The sequence below is a fragment of the Macaca mulatta genome, chromosome 14 (assembly GCF_049350105.2).
Source record: "Macaca mulatta isolate MMU2019108-1 chromosome 14, T2T-MMU8v2.0, whole genome shotgun sequence".
Classification (NCBI taxonomy): Eukaryota; Metazoa; Chordata; class Mammalia; order Primates; family Cercopithecidae; genus Macaca; species Macaca mulatta.
The window spans coordinates 119207567-119232056 of NC_133419.1; the positions used below are offsets into that span (position 1 = coordinate 119207567).

Here is a 24490-nt window from a genome sequence, read left to right on the forward strand (position 1 = left end):
CTATTTTTGGTTATGAATGTTGGGGTTACCACCTGCATTTAGGGGAAAATTGTGTTCTGTGCTTTCCTGGTATCTTGTTCCGAGGTACTCTAGTTCTGTCTTTCAACCAAGAAAATAGAATTGTGGTGTTTCTTTTATTGAACTTTTAACAGTCTCTTTAGTAAATACAGGTAGTTGAATAATTGTTTCAAGAGCTCAACAGATGACAAGCTTCTTTTCTAGAAATAAGACATTTTTTGACAACTTTATCATGTATAACAGATCTGTTTTTTTTTTTTTCCTTGTGTTCTTCCAAGCTTCTGGTTAGAGAAAAAGAGAAAAAAAAAAAAAAAAAAAGGAAAATGTGTCTAAAGTCCATCAGTGTTAACTCCCTGTGACAGGGATGAAGGAAAATACTTTAATAGTTCAAAAAATAATAATGCTGAAAGCTCTCTACGAAAGACTGAATGTAAAAGTAAAAAGTGTACATAGTTGTAAAAAAAAGGAGTTTTTAAACATGTTTATTTTCTATGCACTTTTTTTTATTTAAGTGATAGTTTAATTAATAAACATGTCAAGTTTATTGCTGCACATGGTTAAGCTTCCTTTTGGCTTTGGTTGGAGAGGGTGGAGAAAAGGGGGAGGGGCATGGCCTGTGACCTGGTCACAAAGTACCTTCCACAGTCTTAAGGTGGCATCACTAAATCATTCCCTGTCGCCCACCTTCAGGTCCGCTCCACACTGGCTCTCTTGACTGTATTTTCTTCCTTTATTCATCAGTGATGTACGTTCAGGACCTAATTAATTGTGGATATGAGGCAGGGTCAAGAGGACAAAGGAACAGGGTCTTTACCTTCTACATAGCTCCCCTGTTTTATCCAAAGAGGTCAAGTAGTGATTTTTATCTATTTTCTCCTCAACTGTGAATATAATAAACAAAGCATTTCAGGGAGAAGCTGGAGAGCACCTTCTCTTAGCTGCACTCCACCTTAAGGCTGAAGCTGGATTTGTTTACTGTTTCTCCTGGGGGCAGAGGCAGTTGAGAAGTAACCAAATAGTCTGCCAAGCCAGGGCCAACCCTCCAGGCCACAGGTTGAGCAAATGCTAAGGGCCAAGGACAGGGAGACACTCCTCATGAAGGGGTGGTCCTCATCCTTTCAGATCAACTTCCTGCTGGAGGCTCCACCCTCACCACGTCCCTCCCTCTTCTCTCATCCGGAGTCACCTTTTGGGATTTTGGAGTTGGGCACCATGGGGACTCCAAATGATCGGGCAGTGCTGCAGGCCATCTTCAACCCTGACACCCCATTTGGAGATATTGTTGGACTGGACCTCGGAGAGGAAGCAGAAAAGGAAGAACGAAAAGAAGGTGGGCATTTGATCTGAAGTGTAGCTTTGCACACAGGCTGGCCTGCTGGCCTCCGGAGGTGGCAGAGGTAGTGGTCTTATAAGGCCCCTTGTTCCATGATTATGATTGAGGTTGGAATCAGAGAGGTTGGCTGCTCCTTAGTGCACTGATGGGGGTTTGGTAAGAGACGTCCTGCCAAGAGGAGTAAGCCGGGGTTTGTCTCTCAATCCATCAGCTCTCAGGCCTCTGAACTTACACTTAATTGATTGTATGATCCAAACTTAACTGCCAGGTGATGTTAAATTCTCATATTTTTGTCATAACAGAGAATACCACCACCAGAACGGAAGACTGAAGTAAGGCAGGGCATGGTTGCTCAGTTGAGTGGTTCCAATATAGCAAGCACAACTAGTATCCGTTAAAAACTGTCACAAGCCAAGCTCCAAGCTAACTCTTCTGCAGTGAGTGTGTTCACTGGCTTTTCCATTAGTCCCTAATGAAGAAGTTTTTGATATCCTTTGTTTCTGAGGATTAAAGCCTACACCTTACTAACTCAGGCCGAAATGCTAAGGGATACATAAGAAGTGATGTTCATGATCTGGGAATGTCATGGTGGCCTTTGCATAAGAGGCAGTGTAGTAGAGTAAAATGCAGACAGGAGCCAGAATGACCTGGGTTCAAATCCAAGCTCTGCAATGTATGGCCTGTGTGACCTGGAGCAAGTGCTTTAACAGATTGAGGAGTTTGGGCTTCATTCTCTTGGCAATGGGGAACCAACCAAAGCCCCTTTCCAGGTCCCTTGGAACTCAGGCAATGCTAGCTCCCAGCCTTAGTGACCTCATCTCCCCCTACCCCAAACACTGCAGCTGACCCCTGCTGTGACCCATTCCCAGTCAGCTCTGTCTCAGATCTCAGAATTCCAAAGCCTGAGGTGGCTTTTTCTTCTTGCTACCAACTGCACACCTGGCCCCTCCTGGCTCCTTCCCTGGCCCAGATGAAGTTTTCCCTCAAGCACAGCTGGAACAGTCCAAGGCCCTGGAGCTGCAGGGGGTGATGGCAGCAGAGGCTGGGGACCTCAGCACAGCCCTGGAGAGGTTTGGCCAAGCCATCTGCCTGCTGCCTGAGAGGGCTTCAGCCTACAACAACCGTGCCCAGGCCCGGCGACTCCAGGGAGATGTGGCAGGTAAGGGGAGATGCCCTGTATCCTCTGCAAAAGGGCCCACGGGAGGGCACAGACTAGAAATGAAGTGGCTGTGGGGCTGGGGTGGCCTTGCTAAACCCCTCTGGAGCCTGTCTTCTTACCTATAAGGTAGGAGATGTATTGGGGCCCTGCTAATATCATGGGGCTAATGTGAAATTCAGAAGAGACTGCATTCCATTAAGGAACAGTTAATGAGAGCCTACAATGTGGCAGTAGGCTGGTGCTGAGGACACTGAGATAAAGGGTATATGAATCGCCAACATTCATATAGCAGTCACTATGTACCAGGCATTAATCACTTTACATATAAACTAGTAAATCAATCCTCACAACAACCCTAAAAAGTAGGTACCATTGTCATCCCCAGTTTATTGATGAAGAAACTGAAGCATGGAGAGGCTAAGTAACTTGCCCACTATCATACAGTCAGGTAGCAGCAGAGCTGAGATGTGAACCAGGTGGTAGGGCTCCAGAGTGTGTGCTCTTAATCGCCACATGATACTGCTCCTGAGAACGCTCCCACTCCAGGGGGCAGAACAGACACATAATTCTGAGACCAGCAAAACAAGTTTGAGAAGGGTCAGCGTGGGACCTGTTCCTGAAGGGCGAGTTTTAAAGGATGAGTAGGAGTTAGTTGGTGAGTGGAGAAGGTAGTCTGTAGAGGTCCAAAAAGCAGGCACAAGTACAGAGAGCTTCAGGTCTTCAGGCTGGGTGGAGCAGGGAGTGGAGGAGGGATGGAGACCTGAGCCTGGAGCCGTGGGCAAGGGCCTGATGAACAGCTTGGGAGTATTAGGCTGAGACTGCACTGTCTTGAAAACATGGGGGATCACTCAAGGATTTTAACAGGAGAGTGACTGGATCAAACTCCTGCTGCATTCAGGTTATTCTAATTAAGTGGAGACAACGGGACCACACTGGGGACCAAAGATGAGGCTAATGTGAAGGTATAAACCACGGAAACCTAGTACTACTTGACTGTTAGGAGCAGTGGTGACGCAGGTGCTCCCAGAACCAGCAATGCCAGGCTAGGGAGTTTTGAGCCCACTCCAAGAACAATGGGAACCTCCCAAGAGCCCCTTTCCAGGGTTATCTGCCCCAGATCGCTGGAGACAGCCTGCAGACGAAAACCCCAGGGAGATGCAGAGGTGCTTCCAACTAGAGATTCCTCCAGACCAGCTCCTCTGAGGGAAACCAAGGAGTACTGCAATCTGAGCGCTTCTCCGGAGGCTCGGGCTCTTTAGGAGACTAGAGAACATGAGTGAATTGAAGCAGAGTCCGAAAGAAGCCAGCCTGATGGACTTAAGAAGGTGGCTGGCTGCCTGAGGTTCTGAGTTCAGAGTTCTGAGGCCCAACCCAAGTATTTTACAAGAATAATAAAAATAAAAACGATGCAGGCCAGCTCTGGCTCCAGGACCAAGGAAATTAGATACATGGAGATAACCAAAGAATAACGAAAGGCAACCAGTCCAGGATATAGGGGAGAGAGAATGTGTTCTAAAGCAAGCAATGGAAAAGAGAAAAGGGCCCTCAAAAGGAAAACAATGAGAAACTGTCTTGATTGTACTTGTAAGAAATGACTGTGCAGTTAATACTATTTTTTTGAACCCTGACATTCAGAGTCAGTCACCTGGCCCATAGTGGATGCTTAATAACAGGTGTGGAATAAATTGGCTGCTACTTGCCCGGGCAGTGGGCCAGACTCATAAACATAGTGACCATTGAGAATCCCGCAACGTTCATGTTTTCATATATTAGCGGTGGAAAATAATAGGAACAAGGCGAGACCTGGACTTCAGTCCCAGCTCTGCCACTAAGTGGCTTGGCTGTACAGCCCTGGGCCAGTCCTCTCAACTCTTCCACAGGCTTCGTCTGTGTAATGGGGAGAACGATCCCTACCTCTAGCAGGTGCGAGGCGGGTTGTAAATGGCCACGCCCGGGAGCCGCGAGGACCACGGTGATCTGCGCGGCAGCAGGCGGGCTGGGGCTCCGGCAAGGCCGCCCCGGCGGCCGCTGACCCCCGCCCCGCCCGTCTCGTCGGTCCCGCAGGCGCCCTGGAGGACCTGGAACGCGCGGTGGAGCTGAGCGGCGGCCGGGGCCGCGCCGCCCGCCAGAGCTTTGTGCAGCGCGGACTCCTGGCGCGGCTGCAAGGCCGAGACGACGACGCCCGCAGGGATTTCGAGAGGGCGGCACGGCTGGGCAGCCCCTTCGCGCGGCGCCAGCTGGTGCTGCTCAACCCCTACGCCGCGCTGTGCAACCGCATGCTGGCCGACATGATGGGGCAGCTGCGCCGCCCCCGCGACAGCCGCTGAGCGCTGCTGGCCCGCGCGTCCGTGGGCGAGGGGACGGGAGGGGGGCCCTGAACCAATAAAGCCGTCGGGCCTAACCGACTCCGCCTGCTCCTGCGTCCTGCCCGCGCCCGGAGGGAAGGGCACGCGGGGGCACTCTGTGCGTGGGGCCTCTCGGCGCGGGCTAGGGACCAGCCAGGCGGGTGGTGAGCCGCGACCGCCCACCTGCCGGGGAAGGGCCTGTGGGGCCAGTGGTCGGGCATCGATTGGCCCTGCCTGGCTCAGCCCCCGCCCTTGCAGCGGACTGCGGTGCTCATCAGACCTGAGCAGTTGCTCCGGCAGCGGTCGGGGAAGGAGCCAGGTGAGCAGCCGCGGTGGCGGGGGGCGGGGGCAGGATGCTCGGCGACCCCACCCTCCAACCCCCTCCTCTTCCGCCCACATCCGCCGGAGCCACCAACACCAGGAAAGGGGGCGTAGGGCGAGGGATGGGAGAGGGAACAGGGCAGGAGAGAGGATGGGATCGGGAGAAAGGCGATTCCTTTGGGGGAGGGGCGCGTGGAGACGGAGTATGAGTGTGTGTGAGTGTGCGTGTGTGCAAGGTGTGGTTGCACGGATGCTGGTTGCTTCTGTGTATCTGCGGGCGTGTGTCTCTTTGTATTGTAGCCTGGAGTCAGTGCTCGGTTCTGCACCTGCAGGATGTCCAGGTGTCTGCTGGGTGGGTCTGTACCTTTGGGCTTTGCCCTTCGTGTCCGTGCCTTCGCCACTGGGGGCTGGTCTATATTTGTGTCTCCGTACATGGTTCTTTTTGTTTCTGGAGAGTAAATTCCTGGAGCAATTGCTAGACCTACCTGCTGTCACCTGGCTGACACGGAGGCCCGCCCCCTTCTCTCAGCAGCCTGGGGCCCAGGCCCGGGCCACCATGGCGCTGCCTCCAGGCCCAGCCACCCTGCGGCACACACTGCTGCTCCTGCCAGCCCTTCTGAGCTCAGGTACACCCCTGTTCAGTCGTTGACCAAGTCCTTCTGGGGTCCAAAACCCCCTCTCTCCTCTGTCTGCTCTTCTGTTTGGGTACCTACTCCAGGCCCGAAACCCTGGAGCCCCTGTTCCCTTCACCCACCTACCTAGGTCCAACCAGCCAGTCCCTGGTGAGAGGACTCAGGCGCCCTTTCCCTTGGCCTGCTGCTCCTCTCACTGGGGCAATTCCTGGTCACAGCACAGTACCAACCCTGCCTGACCCCTTCCCAGAGGCCCCCTGCTGTGTTCCAGGTTGGGGGGAGTTGGCGCCACAAATAGATGGTCAGACCTGGGCTGAGCGGGCACTTCGGGAGAATGAACGCCACGCCTTCACCTGCCGGGTGGCAGGGGGGCCTGGCACCCCCAGATTGGCCTGGTATCTGGATGGACAGCTGCAGGAGGCCAGCACCTCAAGACTGCTGAGCGTGGGAGGGGAGGCCTTCTCTGGAGGCACCAGCACCTTCACTGTCACTGCCCACCGGGCCCAGCATGAGCTCAACTGCTCCCTGCAGGACCCCAGCAGTGGCCGATCAGCCAACGCCTCTGTCATCCTCAATGTGCAATGTGAGTGACCCTGAGGTGGGCAGGGAGAGAGGTTCTCTGCCCAGGGACCCCCCAGCACCCACCAGGCAGGTGGTCCGCAGGGCATTTAGCAGACACTTAAGCACTTTGCAAATATGAACTCATTTTATCCTCTGAATAATCCCATGAGGTCATTACTATTTTTGTCACCATTTTACAAATAAGAAAACTGAGGCGGCCGGGCGCGGTGGCTCAAGCCTGTAATCCCAGCACTTTGGGAGGCCGAGACGGGCGGATCACGAGGTCAGGAGATCGAGACCATCCTGGCTAACACAATGAAACCCCGTCTCCACTAAAAATACAAAAAAATTAGCCGGGCGTGGTGGCGGCGCCTGTAGTCCCAGCTACTCGGGAGGCTGAGGCAGGAGAATGGCGTGAACCCGGGAGGCGGAGCTTGCAGTGAGCCGAGATCGCGCCACTGCACTCCAGCCTGGGCGACAGAGCGAGACTCCGCCTCAAAAAAAAAAAAAAAAAAGAAAAAAAAAAGAAAACTGAGGCAGAAAGAGGTTAAGCAATCCGCCCAGGGTGATGATCCCGCTGGTAAGAAGCAGAGCCAGGATTCACATCTGGGCATTTGGCTCTAGTATTTACACTCATAATCACTACAAAATGCTGCCTGTCTGGCAGATCCAGCCATCCTGTTCCTCAGCACGCCCTCTGAGGAGAGGCCCAGGCCCCTGGCTCCCATCTGGGTTTGGGAAGAAAGGGCCAGAAGTATAAGGGGCTGTGGTGAGAGCATATTGGCCTCTGCTTTGCACCAGTCAAGCCAGAGATTGCCCAAGTCGGCGCCAAGTACCAGGAAGCTCAGGGCCCAGGCCTCCTGGTTGTCCTGTTTGCCCTTGTGCGTGCCAACCCGCCTGCCAATGTCACCTGGATCGACCAGGATGGGCCAGTGACTGTCAACACCTCTGACTTCCTGGTGCTGGATGCACAGAACTACCCCTGGCTCACCAACCATACAGTACAGCTGCAGCTCCGCAGCCTGGCGCACAACCTCTCGGTGGTGGCCACCAATGATGTGGGTGTCACCAGTGCCTCACTTCCAGCCCCAGGTGAGCATGGCCAGCAACTGGCCCAGCAAAGCCTCAGGTGGGTGCAGGGGTCCACATCCCCATACAGAAATGGGAGTACTTTTTCCCTGTGAGTTGGTCTTGTGGATGAACTGTTCCCAGCCACCCTGGGCAAGGAGGGCAGAGCAGTACCTATGGCGTGTTGGGGTTGGGGCACTGCCCACTTGGGACCTAACCAGAGGACATCCTCCAGGGCTTCTGGCTACCCGGGTGGAAGTACCACTGCTGGGCATTGTTGTGGCTGCTGGGCTTGCCCTGGGCACCCTCGTGGGGTTCAGCACCTTGGTGGCCTGCCTGGTCTGTAGGAAAGAGAAGAAAACCAAAGGTAGGCCAGGGACACTGGGGGCAGTGGGGATGAGGTCAGGCTGAGCAGCAGCCAGGACAGCAAGTGCAGCTGGGCAGAACCAGTCGTCTCTGACGGTGGCAGAGCACTTCCAGGGTGTGGCCATGGGTAGGGTGACATGCATCCCAGGTAGCAGGGTCAGGCACTGGGAACCCAGTCTCTGGCCCCAGGGCCAAGCCTAGGCATTTGAGAGACCCCTTGCCTGAGGGTCCTGGCTCTGAAAGGTAGGAGGAGAGCCCAGCGTGGGAGGGCATGTTGAGAATTAGGGACATGGTTTCATTCTCCGCAGGCCCCTCCCGGCGCCCATCTCTTATATCAAGGTAATTCCTCCTGGGGCTGGGTGGACAAGCCTAACCGAAATGCAGGATGGGGATAGGAGGGAGCCTGGGGTTTCTGGTAGAGGCAGCCATGAGTGCCTGTGCTGGGACGCATATCCATCCCGACCTTTATCCTCCCTGTAGTGACTCCAACAACCTAAAACTCAACAACGTGCGCCTGCCACGGGAGAGCATGTCCCTCCCGTCCAACCTTCAGCTCAATGACCTCACTCCAGATTCCAGAGGTATATCTAGGGCCCTGCTCTTTGCCTCTGCTTAATCTCCAGAAGTGCTTCTGAGAAAAAGAGAGCTTGGTGCTTGGGAGGGGCGAGGCCCCATCAGGCACACTCCTGTTCCTGAACACTGCCCTCTTTGTCAACCAGCAGTGAAACCAGCAGACCGGCAGATGGCTCAGAACAACAGCCGGCCAGAGCTTCTGGACCCGGAGCCCGGCGGCCTCCTCACCAGCCGAGGTACTGGGGAAGGGGCCTGCCACCCTCCTCCTCTGCCCCCCAGCCCTGTGCTTATGCCAAAGGCCTCCAAGTGCCCAGGAGGCAGAGAGGGCTCTCCCAAATTCCAAGGAACAAGCGTTACTGAGTCCCTGCGGGCTTCTTTGATCCTGCAGGTTTCATCCGCCTCCCAATGCTGGGCTATATCTATCGAGTGTCCAGCGTGAGCAGTGATGAGATCTGGCTTTGAGCCGAGGGCGAGACAGGAGTATTCTCTTGGCCTCTGGGCACCCTCCCATTCCTTCAAGGCATCCTCTGCCTAGCTGTGTCACCAACGTGAAGAGGTCATGCCACTGCCACTTTTGCTTGCCCTCCTGGCTGGGGTGCCCTCTATGTCATGCATGTGATGCATTTCACTGGGCTGTAACCCACAGGGACACAGGTATCTTTGGCAAGGCTACCAATTGGACCTAAGCCCCTCATGCTGACTCAGGGCGGGCCCTGCATGTGATGACTGGGCCCTTCCAGAGGGAGCTCTTTGGCCAGGGGTGTTCAGATGTCATCCAGCATCCAAGTGTATCATGGCCCGCTGTATGCCCACCCCAGTACTCCACAGCACCTTGTACAGTAGGCATGGGGGCGTGCCTGTGTGGGGGACAGGGAGGGCCCTGCATGGATTTTCCTCCTTCCTATGCTATGTATCCTTGTTCCCTCAGGTAAAATTGAGGACCCTGCTAGCTATATAGAACCAAATTGCCCTTTGTACAGGAACCAACCCCTGGCCCAGGGGCACTGGCCAAGCACAAGTCTTTTTTGCTGCACGCCTCTCTGCTCTTCTCTGCCCCTTCCTTCCCCCCTCCTCCAGAGAATTCTAGGTTACATGTTGGACCTTCTCTACTACTTCGCTGGGCACTAGACTTTTCTATTGGCCTGTGCCACCGCTCAGTATTAGCACAAGTCAGGGAGGAAGAGGCAGGCGATGAGTCTAGTAGCACCCAGGATGGCTTGTAGCTATGCATCATTTTATTACAGTGTTAGCACTTTAAGCACATCCCCTAGGGGAGGAGGTGAGTGAGGGGCCCAGAGCCCTCTTTGTGGCTTCCCCACATTTGGCCTTCTGTGATTCACTGTGAGTGTCCTGAGCTCTCGGGATTGATGGTTTTCCTCTCAGCACGTCTCCTGCACCATGGGACCCCAGCCCTGACCAACCCCTGGTTGCCCCATCAGCAGGAAGGTGCCCTTCCTGGAGGATGGTCGCCACAGGCACATAGTTCAACAGTGTGGAAGCTTTAGGGGGACATGGAGAAAGGAGGAGACCACATACCCCAAAACGACCTAAGAACGCTTTAAAAGGCGACCTGTAAATGATTAGAAATTAATATAGTACAGAATATATTTTTCCCTTGTTGAGATCTTCTTTTGTAATGTTTTTCATGTTACTGCCTAGGACAGTGCTGAGCACACAGTAAGTTTAATAAACTTGACTGAATTAATTTACATATCTCTGCTTCATTTCTTCTATTAATATATTTTTGTTTTTGTTTTATTTTGTTTTGTTTGAGATGGAGCCTCACTGTATCGCCCAGGCTGGAGTGCAGGGGTGCGATCTTGGCTCACTGCAACCTCCGCCTTCCAGATTCAAATGATTCTCCTGCCTCAGCCTCCCAAGTAGCTGGGACTATAGGCGCCTACCACCATGCCTAGCTAATTTTTATATTTTTAGTAGAGGTGGGGTTTCACCATGTGGGCCAGACTGGTCTCGAACTCCCGAACTCAAGTGATCCGCCCACCTTGGCCTCCCAAAGTGCTGGGAGTACAGGTGTGAGCCAGCGCACCCAGCCTTCTTCTAATATGTTTTTTAAATGAAGTTTTCCAGTCTCACAGTGGAAAAATATATGGCAAGCACCTGTATATCCACCACTCAGCTCTGACATTACCAAATTTGCTTCAGAAAAATGAATAATATTTCTTTAATTACACTGTTCCCAGTGGCAGGATTGGCATCTTCTATTTCAGGAGTGCTGAGTGGGGGACTCTTGGCTATAACCAGCATCTCATTCTCACTTGGTCCATACCACTCAGCTGCTTCTTCCCACCTCAGGACTGGGCTAAAGTATGCTGAGCCCCTTTGTCCTGCCCATGCGAACAGAAGGCTCAGACTGGGCTGTGATTTTGTTTGGTGCAAAGTTATGAGGTTCATTGAAATTTTGTTACATATATATGTATGTATGTGTATATACAGAGAGCTCGAGAGAGCACGCATGTGTGTGTCTTGCTCTGTCACTCAGGCTGGAGTGCAGTGGTGCAGTCATAGCTCACTGCAGCCTTGAACTCCTGTGTTTAAGGGATCCTCCCACCTCAGCCTCATGAGTAGTTGGAACTGCAGGTGTGTGCCATTGTGCTCAGCTAATTAAAAAATATCTGGGGGGACTGGACACGGTGGCTTACGCCTGTAATCCTAGCACTTTGGGAAGCCGAGGCGGGTGGATTGCCTGAGCGCAGGAGTTTGAGACCAGCCTGGGCAACACGGTGAAACTCCATCTCTACTAAAATAAAAAAAATTAGCCGGGCATGGCGGCATGCGCCTGTGGTCCCAGCTACTCGGGAGGCTGAGGCAGGAGAATTGCTGGAACCCAGGAGGCAGAGATAGCAGTGAGCTGAGATCACGCCAATGCACTACAGCCTGGGTGACAGAGCAAGACTCCGTCCTTAAAAAAAAGAAAAAAATGTGTAGAGACAGGGTCTCACTCTATTGCCCAGGCTGGTGTGACATGTGTATAATATGTAGTGATCAGGTTAGGATATTCAAGGTGTCCATTACCCAAGTACAATACACTTTTGTTAACTCTACTCACCCCACTCTGCTATCAAGCATTGAATTTATTCCTTCTAACTATATGTTTGTACCCTTTAACTCACTTCTTTTCTTTATCCCACATTTTCTTTACCCATTCATCAATTGATGGTCACTTAGGTTGATTCTGCATATTTGCTATTGTGAATTGTGCAGCAATACACATGCAGGTGCAGGTGTCTCTTTGATATTTTGATTTCCTTTTTGGAGATACCCGGAAGTAGGATTGCTGGATTGAATGGTAATTCTATTTTTAGTTTTTTGAGAAATCACAGGCCGGGTGTGGTGACTCGTACCTGTAATCCTAGCACTTTGGGAGGCCGAGGCAGGTGGGTCGCTTGAACCCAGGAGTTCAAGACCAGCCTGGGCAACATGGTGAGACTCCCATCTCTACAAAAACACAAAAATTAGCCAGGCATGGTGGCGTGTACCTGTAGTGCCAGCTACTTGGGAGGCTGAGGCAAGAGGATCACTTGAGCCCAGGAGGCGCAGGCTGCAGTGACTGAGATCACCCCACTGCACTCCAGCCTGGGCCACAGAGTGAGACCCTGTCTCCAAAGAAAAGAGAGAATCCCCATACGGTTTTCCATAGTGGTCGTACTAGTTTACATTCCCACCAATATAAGAGTATAAGAGTTCCCTTTTCTCCTCATCCTCATCAATATCTGTAATTATTTGTCTTTTTTTTTTTTTTTGAGACAGAGTCTCTGTCACTCAGGCTGGAGTGCAGGGGTGCGATCTCAGCTCACTGCAACCTCCACCTCCCAGGTTCAAGCGATTCTTCTGCCTCAGCCTCCCCAGTAGCTGGGACTACAGGCATGTACCACCACACCTGGCTAATTTTTGTATTTTTAGTAGAGACGGGGTTTCACCATATTGGCCAGGCTGGTCTTGAACTCCTGACCTCATGATCTGCCCACCTCGGCCTCCCAAAGTTCTGGGATTACAGGTGTGAGCCACCATGCCCAGCTTTGTCTTCTTAATCATAGCCATTCTTTTTTTTTTTTTTTTTTTTTTGAGACGGAGTCTCACGCTGTTGCCCAGGCTGGAGTGCAGTGGCACGATCTCGGCTCACTGCAAGCTCCGCCTCCCAGGTTCCCGCCATTCTCCTGCCTCAGCCTCCTGAGTAGCTGGGACTACAGGCGCCCGCCACCGCGCCCGGCTAATTTTTTGTATTTTTAGTAGAGACGGGGTTTCACTGTGGTCTCGATCTCCTGACCTTGTGATCCGCCCGCCTCGGCCTCCCAAAGTGCTGGGATTACAGGCTTGAGCCACCGCGCCCGGCCAATCATAGCCATTCTGATTGGGGTAAGCTCATTGTGGTTTCGATTTGCATTTCTCTGATGATTAGTGATGTTGAGCATTTTCTCATATACCTGTTAGCCATTTGTATGTCTTTTTTTTTTTTTTTTGTAGTTAGCTATTTAATGAGGTTCTTAAGACATTTAGAACACCAATTTGTGAGGATAAATTCCATTCGTCAGGGCAAACACAGATCCAGGTAGCCCTGGAGCTGAGGAACAGCTTTGATTTTTGGTAGAATTTGTGAGTCCACAGCTTTCTGATCAATCTTGTGCTGCTCTGTAATCTCGTATTTCTCTTTTTCTGTGTCGAAGATCTCACCTTCCTGGTGTCTGGGCTTCCGCAGCTGCTGCTTCTTGAAGTAAGCATCAGTAAGATGTTTTGGGATTTTGACATTGCTGATATCGATTTTGGTTGAGGTGGCAATGACAAATTTCTGGTGTGTTCTTTGTAGAGGAACTCGATTGAGGACCAGAGGTCCAGTCACAAGTAACAAGCCACTAGCCAGCTGCTTCAGGAAAACCACCCTCTTGCCCCTGTGGCATCCAGTGAGGATGATCAGAACGGTCCCGGGGGGAATGCTGGCTCGCAGTTTTCTCACGTGCTGACTGAAGGGTTTTTTTGCTGTGGCTCAACAGCTTTCGAGGCACATCTTCAGTAGGATAATATCTAGGCATTTTGCGAAGTTTAACCACCCGGGTACTGCCGTTCTTGTCACCACCAACTGGTTTTGTAAGAGTTGCAAGAACCTTCTCCTTTTTCATTTCAAGCTTGGATTTAGCGGCTGAGTACTTCCTCTTGTACACGGCCTTTCAGGAATACATGGCAGATCAGGAATACCTGCCAATTCCTCTGACAGACAGGGTTGCGGCTGCAATGGGGCTTCCCCTTCTTGGGCTTCTTAGCCTTGAAGTTACCCTTTTTCACCTTGCCACCAGCATCAGCCTTCTTGGCTTCAGGTTTCTTCTCTTTAGTATCTGGCTTCTCAACTTTTTCACCCGCCATCTTGCAAGATGGGAAAGAGCCATTTGTATGTCTTCCGTTGAGAAATGTTGGCCAGCCGTAGTGGTTCGCGCCTGTAATCCCAGCACTTTGGGAGGCTGAGGCGGGCGGATCACGAGAACCTGGGAGGTGGAGGTTGCAGTGAGCTGAGGTTGCGCCACTGCATTCCAACCTGGGCAACAAGAGCAAAACTCTGTCTCAAAAAAAAAAAAAATAAAGCATCCATGTTGTCGCACGTGTCAGAATTTTGTTCATTTTTAAGGCTGAATAGCGTTCCATTCCTTACATATACACATTTTGTTTATCTGTTTATCTCTCAATGGACATTTGGGTTGTTTCCGCCTTTCGACTATTGTAAACAAGATTACTATTGTAAACAAGATTACAGGTGTGCGCCGCCTTGGCCGCCCGGAGTGCTGGGATTACAGACCTGAGCCACCACACCCGGCCGGAAAGACTTTTTATTCCGGCTTCCATGTTGTTCCTTGTTATTGGCCTGTTCAGTTTTTGGATTTCTTTATGGTTGAATCTTGGTAGGGTGTATGTGTCTAGGAATTTATCCATTTCTTCTAGATTTTCCAATTTCTTGGCATATAATTGCTCATAGTAGCCACTAAAGGTCCTTTGAATTTCTGAAGTATTGTAATGTCATGTCTCCTTTTTCTTTCTTTTTGAGATGGAGTTTTGTTCTTGTTGCCCAGGCTGGAGTGCAGTGGCAACCTCTGCCTCCTGGGTTCACGGGATTCTCCTGCCTCAGCCTTCCGAGTAGCTGGGATTATAGGTGCCCACCACCACACCTGGCTAATTTTTGTATTTTTAGTAGAGATGGGGTTTCACCATGTTGGCCAGGCTGGTCTCAAATTCCTGACCTCAGGTAATCTGGCCTCCTCAGGCTCCCAGAGTGCTGGGATTACAGGCGTGAGCCACCGCGCCCAGCCATAATGTCTCCTTTTTCATCTCTGATTTTATCTGAGTCTTCTCCCTTTTTTTCTTAGTCTGGCTAAAGTTTTGCCAATTTTAACTTAAAAAAATAAAATAAAAATAAAAAAATAAAAACAGGCCGTGCGCCATTGCACTCCAGCCTGGGTGACAAAAGTGAGATTCCGTCTCAAAAAAAGACAACAACCAGAAAACCCCAACTTTTTGTTTCATCGCTCTTTTGTATTATTTTATTCATTTCAATTTTATTTATTTCTGCTGTGATCTTTATTATTTCTTTTCTCCTACTAAAACTGGGTCTGGCTTGCTGTTGCTTTTCTAGTTCTTTAAGATGCATTGTTTGGTTGTTTATTTGAAGTCTTTCTTCTTTTTTGATGTAGGCACATATAGCTATAATCTTCCTTCTTACTACTGCTTTCACTGTTCTCCATAGGTTTTGGCATGCTGTGTTTCCATTGTCATTTGTTTAAAGAAATTTTTCAATTTCCTTCTTAATTTCTTCATTGACCCACTGGTCATTTAGGAACATATTTTTAAATTTCCATGTATTTGTAGGCCGGGCGCGGTGGCTCAAGCCTGTAATCCCAGCACTTTGGGAGGCCGAGATGGGCAGATCACAAGGTCAGCAGATCGAGACCAGCCTGGCTAACATGGTGAAACCCCGTCTCTACCAAAAAATACAAAAAAAAAAACTAGCCGGGAGAGGTGGCGGGCGCCTGTAGTCCCAGCTACTTGGGAGGCTGAGGCAGGAGAATGGCGTAGATCCGGGAGGCGGAGCTTGCAGTGAGCCGAGATCCGGCCACTGCACTCCAGCCTGGGTGACAGAGCAAGACTCCGTCTCAAAAAAAAAAAAAAAATTTCCATGTATTTGTATAGTTTCCAAAATTCTTGTTATTTATTTCTGGTTTTATTCCATTGTGGTTACAGAAAATGCTTGATATTACTTCAATTTTTGACTTCCAGTTTTAGGACTTTTGTGACCTAACATATGGTATACCCTTAAGAATATTCACATGCTGAAGAGAAGAATGTGTATTCTGCAGTTGTTGGGTGAAGTGTTCTCTAAATATATATTAGGTCCATTTGGTTAATAGGGCAAATGAAGTCTGGTGTTTCTTTGTTTATTTTCTGTCTGGAAGATTTGTCTCTGCTGAAAGTGGGGTGTTGAAGTCTTTAGCTATTATTGCATTGGAGTCTATCTCTTTCTTTTTTTTTTTTTTTTTTTGAGACGGAGTCTCGCTCTGTCGCCCAGGCTGGAGTGCAGTGGCGCTATCTCGGCTCACTGCAAGCTGCGCCTCCCGGGTTCACGCCATTCTCCTGCCTCAGCCTCCCGAGTAGCTGGGACTACAGGCGCCCACAACTGCGCCCGGCTAATTTTTTGTATTTTTAGTAGAGACGGGGTTTCACTGTGGTCTCGATCTCCTGACCTTGTGATCCGCCCGCCTCGGCCTCCCAAAGTGCTGGGATTACAGGCGTGAGCCACCGCGCCCGGCATCTATCTCTTTCTTTAGCTCTAATAATATTTGCTTTCTATATCTGGGTGCTCCAGTGTTGGGTACATATATTTTTGCAATTGTTATACCCTGTTGCCAAATTGATCCCTTTATTATGATACAGTAACCTTTCTTGTCTCTTCTTATAGTTTTTGTCTGTAATCTATTTTTTCTTAAAGAGGTATAGCTACTGCACTTTTTTTGGTTTCCACTGGCATGGAATATCTTTTTCCATCCCTTTATTTTATGTCTATGTGTCTTTTTAGGTGAAGTGTGTTTCCTGTAGGCAACAGATCATTGGGTCTTGTATTTTTTTATGCATTCAACCACTCCGTGTCTTTTGATTGGAGAGTTTAGTCCATTTACATTCAATGTTAATATTGATCAGTAAAGACTTACTGCTGCCATTTTGTTATTTGTTTTCTGGCCTTCTCTTCCTTCTTTCCTTCCTTCCTGTTTTTCTTTTAGTGAAGGTAACTTTCTCTGATATGATTTAATTTCTCACTTTGTATTTTTTGTTTCCATTGTGTGTTTGTTGATTTGAGGTTACCATGAGGCTTGCAAATACTATCTTGTTTTATTTTGTTTTGTTTTGTTTGTTTTTTTGAGATGGAGTCTCGCTCTGTCACCCAGGCTGGAGTGTGGTGGTGCAATCTCTGCTCACTGCAACCTCTGCTTCCCAGGTTCAAGTGATTCTCCTGCCTCAGCCTCCCGAGTAGCTGGGACTACAGGCGCATACCACCATACCCGACTAATTTTGTATTTTTAGTAGAGACAGGGTTTCACCATGTTGGCCAAGCTGGTCTCAAACTCCTGACCTTAAGTGATCCACCTGCCTTGGCCTCCCAAAGTGCTGGGATTACAAGCGTGAGCCACCGCGCCTGGCCGCAAATAATATCTTATAATTCATTATTTTAATCTGAGAACAACAACACTGTTTGCATAAGCAAAAAAGCAAAAAGAAAACTAATAAAAACTCTACACCTTAAGTTTGTATCCCTGCTTTTTACTTTTTGTTGATTCTATTTATATCTTGTGCTATGTCTTGAAAAGTTGTTGTAGTTACTATTTTTCATTGGTTCATCTTTTTGTCTTTCTACTTCAGATACAAGTAGTTTATACAGTATAGTTACGAGGTTATAATATTCTGTTTTTTTCTGTGTACTTACTATTACCAGTAAATTTTGTACCTTCAGATGATTTCTTTTTTTTTTTTTTTTTTTTTTTTTTGAGACGGAGTCTCGCTCTGTCACCCAGGCTGGAGTGCAGTGGCCGGATCTCAGCTCACTGCAAGCCCCGCCTCCCAGGTTCACGCCATTCTCCTGCCTCAGCCTCCCAAGTAGCTGGGACTACAGGTGCCCGCCACCTCGCCCGGCTAGTTTTTTGTATTTCTTAATAGAGACGAGGTTTCACCGTGTTAGCCAGGATGGTCTCGATCTCCTGACCTTGTGATCCGCCCATCTCGGCCTCCCAAAGTGCTGGGATTACAGGCTTGAGCCACCGCGCCCGGCCTCAGATGATTTCTTATTGCCTATTAATGTCCTTTTCTTGTGTCCAGTAAATTTTGTGCCTTCAGATGATTTCTTTTTTTTTTTTTTTTTTTTTTTTTGAGACAGAGTCTCACTCTGTCGCCCAGGCTGGAGTGCAGTGGCCGGATCTCAGCTCACTGCAAGCTCCGCCTCCCGGGTTTACGCCATTCTCCTGCCTCAGCCTCCCAAGTAGCTGGGACTACAGGCGCCCGCCACCTCGCCCGGCTAGTTTTTTGTATTTTTAGTAGAGACGGGGTTTCACCATGTTAGCCAGGATGGTCTCGATCTCCTGACCTTGTGATCCGCCCGTCTCGGCCTCCCAAAGTGCTGGGATTACAGGCTTGAGCCACCGCGCCCGGCCCAGATGATTTCTTATTGCTCATTAATGTCCTTTAGCATTTCTTGTAGGACAGGTCTGGTGTTGGTGAAATCCTTCACCTTTTGTCTGGAAAAGTCTTTATTTCTCCTTCATGTCTGAAGGATATTTTCACCAGATATGCTACTCTAGGGTAAAAGTTTTTTTCCTTCAGCACTTTAAATATGTCAAGCCATTCTCTCCTGGCTTGTAAGGCTTCCACTGAGAGGTCTGCTGCCAGATGTATTGGACTTCTTTGTATGTTTCATTTCTCTTGCTGCTTTTAGGATCCTTTCCTTATCCTTGACCTTTAGGTGTTTGATTATTAAATGCCTTGAGGTAGTCTTTGGGTTAAATCTGCTTGGTATTCTTTAACCTTCTTGTACTTGGATATTGATACCTTTCTCTAGGCTTGGGAAATTCTCTGTTATCCCTTTGAATAAACTTACTACCCCATTTTTTTCTCTACCATCTCTTTAAGGCCAGTAACTCTTAGATTTGCCCTTTTGAATGGCCGGGCACGGTGGCTCAAGCCTGTAATCCCAGCACTTTGGGAGGCCGAGATGGGCGGATCACGAGGTCAGGAGATCGAGACCATCCTGGCTAACACAGTGAAACCCCGTCTCTACTAAAAATACAAAAAAAAATAAGCCGGGCGAGGTGGCGGGCGCCTGTAGTCCCAGCTGCTCGGGAGGCTGAGGCAGGAGAATGGCGCGAACCCGGGAGGCGGAGCTTGCAGTGAGCGGAGATCTGGCCACTGCACTCCAGCCTGGGCGACAGAGCCAGACTCCGTCTCAAAAAAAAAAAAAAAAGATTTGCCCTTTTGAGGCAATTTTCTAGATCTTGTAGGCATGCCTCATTCTTTTTTATTCTATTTTCTTTCATCTCCTCTATTTTGTTTTGTTTTGTTTTGTTTTTTGAGACAGAGTCTCACTCTGTCACCCAGGCTGGTGTGCAATGGTGTGATCTCAGCTCACTGCAACCTCCACTTCCTGGGATCTAACAATTCTCCTGCATCAACCGCCCAAGTAGCTGGGACTACAGGTGTCCGCCACCATGCTCAGCTAATTTTTGTATTTTTAGTAGAGATGGGGTTTCACCATGTTGGCCAGGCTGGTCTCAAACTCCTGAACTCAAGTGATACACCTGTCTTGGCCTCCTAAAGTGCTGGGATTACAGGCGTGAGCCACCATGCCCAGCCCAGACTGTGTATTTTCAAATAGCCTGTCTTCAGTTCACTAATTCTTCTGCTTGATCAATTCTGCTATTAAAAGACTCTTATGCATGGGCCACATATGGTAGCTCATGCCTGTAATTCCGACACTTTAGGAGGCCAAGGCAGGTAGATCACTTGAGGCCAGGAGTTCCAGACCAGCTTGGCAAACATGGCAAAACGGTCTCTACTAAAAACACAGAAAATTAGCCAAGTGTGGTGGCACATGCCTGTAATCCCAGCTCCCTGGGACGCTGAGGCACGAGAATTGCTTGAACACAGGAGGTGGAGGTTGCAGTGAGTCGTGGGATCACACCATTGCACTCCAACCTAGGCAACAGAGTGAGACTCTGTCTCAAAAAAAAACTCCGATGTGTTCTTCAATATGTCAATTGCATTTTTCAACTCTAGAATTTCTGCTTGATTCTTTTAAATTATTTCAATCTCTTGGTTCAATTTATCTGATAGAATTCTGGATTCCTTCTTTGTGTTATCTTGATTTGAGTTTCCTCAAAACAGCTATTTTGACTTCTCTGTCTGAAAGGTCACATACCTCTCTCTCTCCAAGATTGGTCTCTGGTGCCTTATTTAGTTTGTTTGGTGACGTCATGTCTTCCTGAATGGTGTTGATGCTTGTAGATATTCGTCAGTGTCTGGGCATTCAAGAGGCAGGTATTTATCATAGTCTTCACAGTCTAGGCTTATTTGTACCCATCCTTCTTGGAAAGACTTTCCAGGTATTCAAAAGGACTTTGATGTTGTGATCTAAGCAGTCTCTGCATTAGGGATCACCCCAAGCTCAATAACACTCTGGTTATTGCAGACTCATAGAGGTACTGCCTTGGTGGTGTTGGATAAAATCCAGAATTATCTGTATTACCAAAGACTCTTGTTCTCTTCTCTTACTTTCTCCCAAACAAATGGAGTCTCTCTCTCTGTGTGGTGGGCCACCTGGAGCCGGGGGTGGGGTGACATAAGAACCCCTCTGGCCACCGCCACTGGTACTTCACTGGGTGAGACCTGAAGCCAGCACAGCACTGAGTCTCGCCTAAGGCCCTTGTATCTACTATGTGACTACCGCTTATGTTCACTCAAGGGCCTAGGGGCTATACAGTCAGCAGATGGCGAAGGCAGACAGGCCTGTGACCTTCCCTGTAGGGTGGCAAGTTCCCCATGGCCCCAGTGGGTCCAGAAATGCCATCCAAATGCCAGGGACTGGCGTCAAAAACCTCTACCTGTTCTATTGTTCTGCTGCTGAGCCGGCTTTCAAACCATGAGACTCTGCTTTAATCTTTATTTCCTTTCTTCTGTTAGCTTTGGGTTTTTGTGGGTTTTTTTGTTTTTTGTTTTTTTTTTTCAGTTTTACTCTTCTTTTCCTAGTTGCTTAAGTTGTAGATTATTTGAAATCTTCTTTTTTTTTTTGAGACAGAGTCTCACTCTGTTACCAGGCTAGAGTACAGTGCTCTAATCTCAGCTCACTACAACCTCCACTTCCTGGGTTCAAGCAATTCTCCTGTCTCAGCCTCCCAAGTAGCTGGGACTACCGGCATGTGCTACCACACCCAGCTAATTTTTGTATTTTTAGTAGAGACAGGGTTTCACCATGTTGGCCAGGATAATCTCGATCTCCTGACCTTGTGATCCACCCGCCTTGGCCTCCCAAAGTGCAGGGATTACAGGCGTGAACCACCATGCCCGGCGAGATCTTTCTTAATATAAACATTTACACATAAATTTCCCTCTTGGCACTGCTTTAGCTGTATCCCGTTAGTTTTGGTATGTTGTGCTTTCATTTTTTGTCTCTATTTTTTTTTTTTTTTTTAGATGGAGTCTTATTCTGTCACTCAGGCTAGAGTACAGTGGCATGATCTTAGCTCACTGCAACCTCTGCCTCTCTGGTTCAAGTGATTCTCCTGCCTCAGCCTCCTGAGTAGCTGGGATTACAGGTGCCCATTACCACACCCGGCTAATTTTTATATTTTTAGTAGAGACAGGGTTTCACCATGTTGGCCAGGCTGGTCTCCACCTCCTTATCTCAAGTAATCTGTCCACCTCGGCCTCCCAAAGAGCTGGGATTACAGACGTGAGCCACCACGCCCAGCTTGTTTGTTTCTAATTTTCTAATTTCTCTTGTGACTTCTTCTTTGACCTATTGGTTAAGAGTATATTGCTTAATTTCCACAAATTTGTGAATTTTCCTGTTTTCCTTCTGTTACCGATTTCTAACTTCATCCTGGTATAGTCAGAGAAACTACTTTGTATGTCTGTCTCTTAAATCTATTGGCACTTGTAGCCCAACATATGGTCTATCCTAAACAATGTCCCATGTGCACTTGAGAAGCATCTGTATGCTGTTGTTAGACAGAGTGTTTTGTATTTCTTTTTTTTTTTTTTTTTTTTTTTTGAGACGGAGTCTTGCTCTGCCACCCAGGCTGGAGTGCAGTGGCGCGATCTCGGCTCACTGTAAGCTCCGTCTCCCAGGCCCACACCATTCTCCTGCCTCAGCTTCCTGAGTAGCTGGGACCACAGGAGCCCGCCACCGTGCCCGGCTAATTTTTTGTATTTTTAGTAGAGACGGGGTTTCATCATGTTAGCCAGGATGGTCTTGATCTCCTGACCTTGTGATCCGCTCGCCTCAGCCTCCCAAAGTGCTGGGATTACAGGCGTGAGCCACCGCGCCCGGCCAAGTGTTTTGTATTTCTATTAGCTCTGATTGATTTATTAAGTTTCCTATTTCTGGCTGGGCATAGTGGCTCACACCTGTAATCCTAGCACTTTGGGAAGCCAAGGTGGGTGGATCACTTGAAACCAGGAGTTCAAGACCAGCCTGACCAACATGGTGAAACCCTGTCTCTACTAAAAATACAAAAAAAATTAAAAAGTAAAAAAAATAAACAATAAACAAAAAACCAGAAAAACCAGGCATGGTGGTGCATGCCTATAATCCCAGCTACTCAGGAGGCTGAGGTGGGAGGATCACCTGAGCCCAGGAAGGGAAGTTTGTAGTGAGCCGAGATCTCGTCACTGTACTCCAGCCTGGGCAACAGAATGAGACTCTCTTTTTTTTTTTTTTTTTTTTTTTGAGACGGAGTCTTGCTCTGTAGCCCGGGCTGGAGTGCAGTGGCCAGATCTCAGCTCACTGCAAGCTCCGCCTCCCGGGTTTAGGCCATTCTCCTGCCTCAGCCTCCCAAGTAGCTGGGACTACAGGCGCCCGCCACCTCGCCTGGCTAGTTTTTTGTATTTTTAGTAGAGACGGGGTTTCACGGTGTTAGCCAGGATGGTCTCGATCTCCTGACCTCGTGATCCGCCCGTCTCGGCCTCCCAAAGTGCTGGGATTACAGGCTTGAGCCACCGCGCCCGGCCTGAGACTCTCTTAAAAAATAAATAAAAAAATAAAAAAAAGAAGTCCTCTATTTCCTTCTTATCTTCTGTATGGTAGTTTGTGGTTTGTGTGTGCACACACGATTAAGACAAAAAATCTGGAAGTTGAGGTATAGGTAGGATCTGGACATTTGCTTAAAGAATCCTAATTGTCAGTATCTGTAGGTCTTTCGTCTTTGCCTGATCAATTTCCTGGAAGTAGACTCTTTCAGTATCCTGCTTTGGAGGTATAAGCTTGACACAGGGCTGGATGCAAACTCATTCCTTTATTTAATCCTTTTATTTAAACATTGCCCCTTACTTCTGTCCTCATAGTTGCTGGGTATTCTCATGTCCGAGCCTACCTGGTTCAAAGGTGCCCATTTTCTATTAAGATAAGGAGGTGGGTGCACAGTGGGGGAAGGTTGTGGGGATCTGCTTCCCGTATAAACCTTCAACCAACCTCCTGTTTTCAGCCCCACCCTATACACTTGCTATCAGAATTATCTGGCACTTTCTGTTCCCGATCCTTTCCAGGGTTCCACAGTGTGAAGTGGCTTACTTCTCACTGACTCTCAGACCCTGTCCTCCACATGGAGTTAGATTTCAGGTTTTTTATCTTTCTCCTACTAAATCAGTTAACCCTTCATCTTCTACAATTGTTGCCCTCTAGTCTCCCATCATTTTCTTTCCTATTATCTATCCTTGCTGGTTTACATCTATTTAGTTTCCTATACTGACATTTTAGTAGGATTAAAGGAGGGAGTGAAGATGTAAATACTTGAGTTTGATTTTTGTTTACTTGGAAGTGCCAAGAGCCTAGGATCAGCAGAGAAGGCGAGGGACACTTTCAGCAAGGAAAATCGCCTACCTAAAAGTTTAGTTGGAACAGAGAACTCATGAGTCACCTGCAGAGCATGACAAGCAAATTGGTTTTGCAGTTTACATCAGACAATTGTAGAAAGTGAGGATCTTGGGGTAGGGAGAGAGTAGCCAAATGGAAAGTCTAAAAGGCCAGAGTTGAAAATTTATACTTAGTAACAAAATTATTATATTTTACATTTTATGGCACTGGCACTTATTTTTTGGAGACGGGGTCTCACTCTGTCACCTAGGCTTCAGTGCAGTGGTGCAATTGTAGCTCACTGTAACCTTCACCTCCTGGGCTCAAACGATCCTCCTGCTTCAACGTCCCAAGCAGCTGGGACTGTAGGAATGCGCAACCATACCCAGCTATTTTATTTTTTATAGAGACATGGTCTTGCTTTGTTCCCCGGGTTGGTCTCTTAACTCCTGGGCTTAATTGATCCTCCTTACTCAGCCTCCCAAAGTGCTGGAATTACAGGTGTGAATCACTGTGCCCAGCCCACTTAATCTTTTCACATTATTTTTATCCACAGGACAAAGTTAGTATTTATTGTAACTTTCATGGCTGGGTTAAGCAAGCATAGACGTTAATTGACTTTTCCTAGGGTTACAGAGCAAGTAGCCAAAAGGGAGTAACTTGAGACTTTTGGAGAGAGAAGCCTGGTGAAAGCCATCTGAAGATGATCCCTGAAGAGGTGTGGTGGATGTGCTGGAGGAGACAGAGAAGCTGAAAGGCCCAGGCACCAACCAGGAACTTAGGCAGGGAGTCAAGCTGATTCTCAGTATTTGCAGATTCTGTATTTGTGAATTCACCTACTTGCTAAAATCTATTTGCAACCCCAAATTACTACTTGTTTCCATGGTCATTTTTGGACATGCTCAGAACACTGAAAAATTCTGGTTTCCTGATGCCCACATTCCCAGCTGAGGTTGAAGGCAGCACTCTGCCTCATTTCAACTCATATTAGAAACAAGTGTCCTTTTTGCA

General features: G+C 48.6%; 2 protein-coding genes across 48 annotated transcripts; both read left to right on the top strand.

Moving 5' to 3' along the window:
- Positions 1 to 1041: 1041 nt before the first annotated feature.
- On the top strand, positions 1042 to 4915 carry TTC36 (tetratricopeptide repeat domain 36). Of its 2 annotated transcripts, none has more exons than XM_077964430.1 (3): positions 1042 to 1348; positions 2322 to 2510; positions 4575 to 4915. In XM_077964430.1, exons 1-3 carry the CDS (start codon positions 1081 to 1083, stop codon positions 4835 to 4837), a joined length of 720 nt encoding a protein of 239 aa, XP_077820556.1. In that variant the 5' UTR covers positions 1042 to 1080; the 3' UTR covers positions 4838 to 4915. The 2 variants fall into 2 exon arrangements, with proteins under 2 accessions (XP_077820556.1, XP_077820557.1); XM_077964431.1 differs by having other exon boundaries at positions 1044 to 1348; positions 1654 to 2510.
- A 216-nt stretch (positions 4916 to 5131) lies between these two features.
- TMEM25 (transmembrane protein 25) lies at positions 5132 to 13988 on the top strand. 46 transcript variants are annotated; one of them, XM_077964409.1, is made up of 10 exons: positions 5132 to 5174; positions 5706 to 5802; positions 6059 to 6391; positions 7171 to 7461; positions 7673 to 7804; positions 8112 to 8142; positions 8284 to 8384; positions 8523 to 8612; positions 13059 to 13105; positions 13199 to 13988. In XM_077964409.1, the coding sequence occupies exons 2-10, from the start codon at positions 5733 to 5735 to the stop codon at positions 13235 to 13237; spliced, it is 1134 nt and encodes a 377-aa protein (XP_077820535.1). In that variant the 5' UTR covers positions 5132 to 5174; positions 5706 to 5732; the 3' UTR covers positions 13238 to 13988. The 46 variants fall into 46 exon arrangements, 41 of the variants coding, with proteins under 41 accessions (XP_077820535.1, XP_077820542.1, XP_077820544.1 ...); XM_077964416.1 differs by having other exon boundaries at positions 6080 to 6391; XM_077964418.1 differs by having other exon boundaries at positions 6080 to 6391; positions 8526 to 8612.
- Positions 13989 to 24490: the final 10502 nt, after the last annotated feature.

What these genes read in the sequence shown, in the direction of transcription:
- TTC36 (XM_077964430.1), top strand. Translation starts at nt 1,081, where the DNA reads ATGCTAAGGGCCAAGGACAGGGAGACACTCCTCATGAAGGGGTGGTCC. An exon ending in AAAGGAAGAACGAAAAGAAG is followed by an intron (nt 1,349 to 2,321) that starts GTGGGCATTTGA and finishes TCCCTGGCCCAG; the next exon opens with ATGAAGTTTTCCCTCAAGCA. An exon ending in ACTCCAGGGAGATGTGGCAG is followed by an intron (nt 2,511 to 4,574) that starts GTAAGGGGAGAT and finishes TCGGTCCCGCAG; the next exon opens with GCGCCCTGGAGGACCTGGAA.
- TMEM25 (XM_028834038.2), top strand. Translation starts at nt 5,328, where the DNA reads ATGGGATCGGGAGAAAGGCGATTCCTTTGGGGGAGGGGCGCGTGGAGA. An exon ending in TGCCTCACTTCCAGCCCCAG is followed by an intron (nt 7,462 to 7,672) that starts GTGAGCATGGCC and finishes GACATCCTCCAG; the next exon opens with GGCTTCTGGCTACCCGGGTG. An exon ending in GAAAGAGAAGAAAACCAAAG is followed by an intron (nt 7,805 to 8,111) that starts GTAGGCCAGGGA and finishes CATTCTCCGCAG; the next exon opens with GCCCCTCCCGGCGCCCATCT.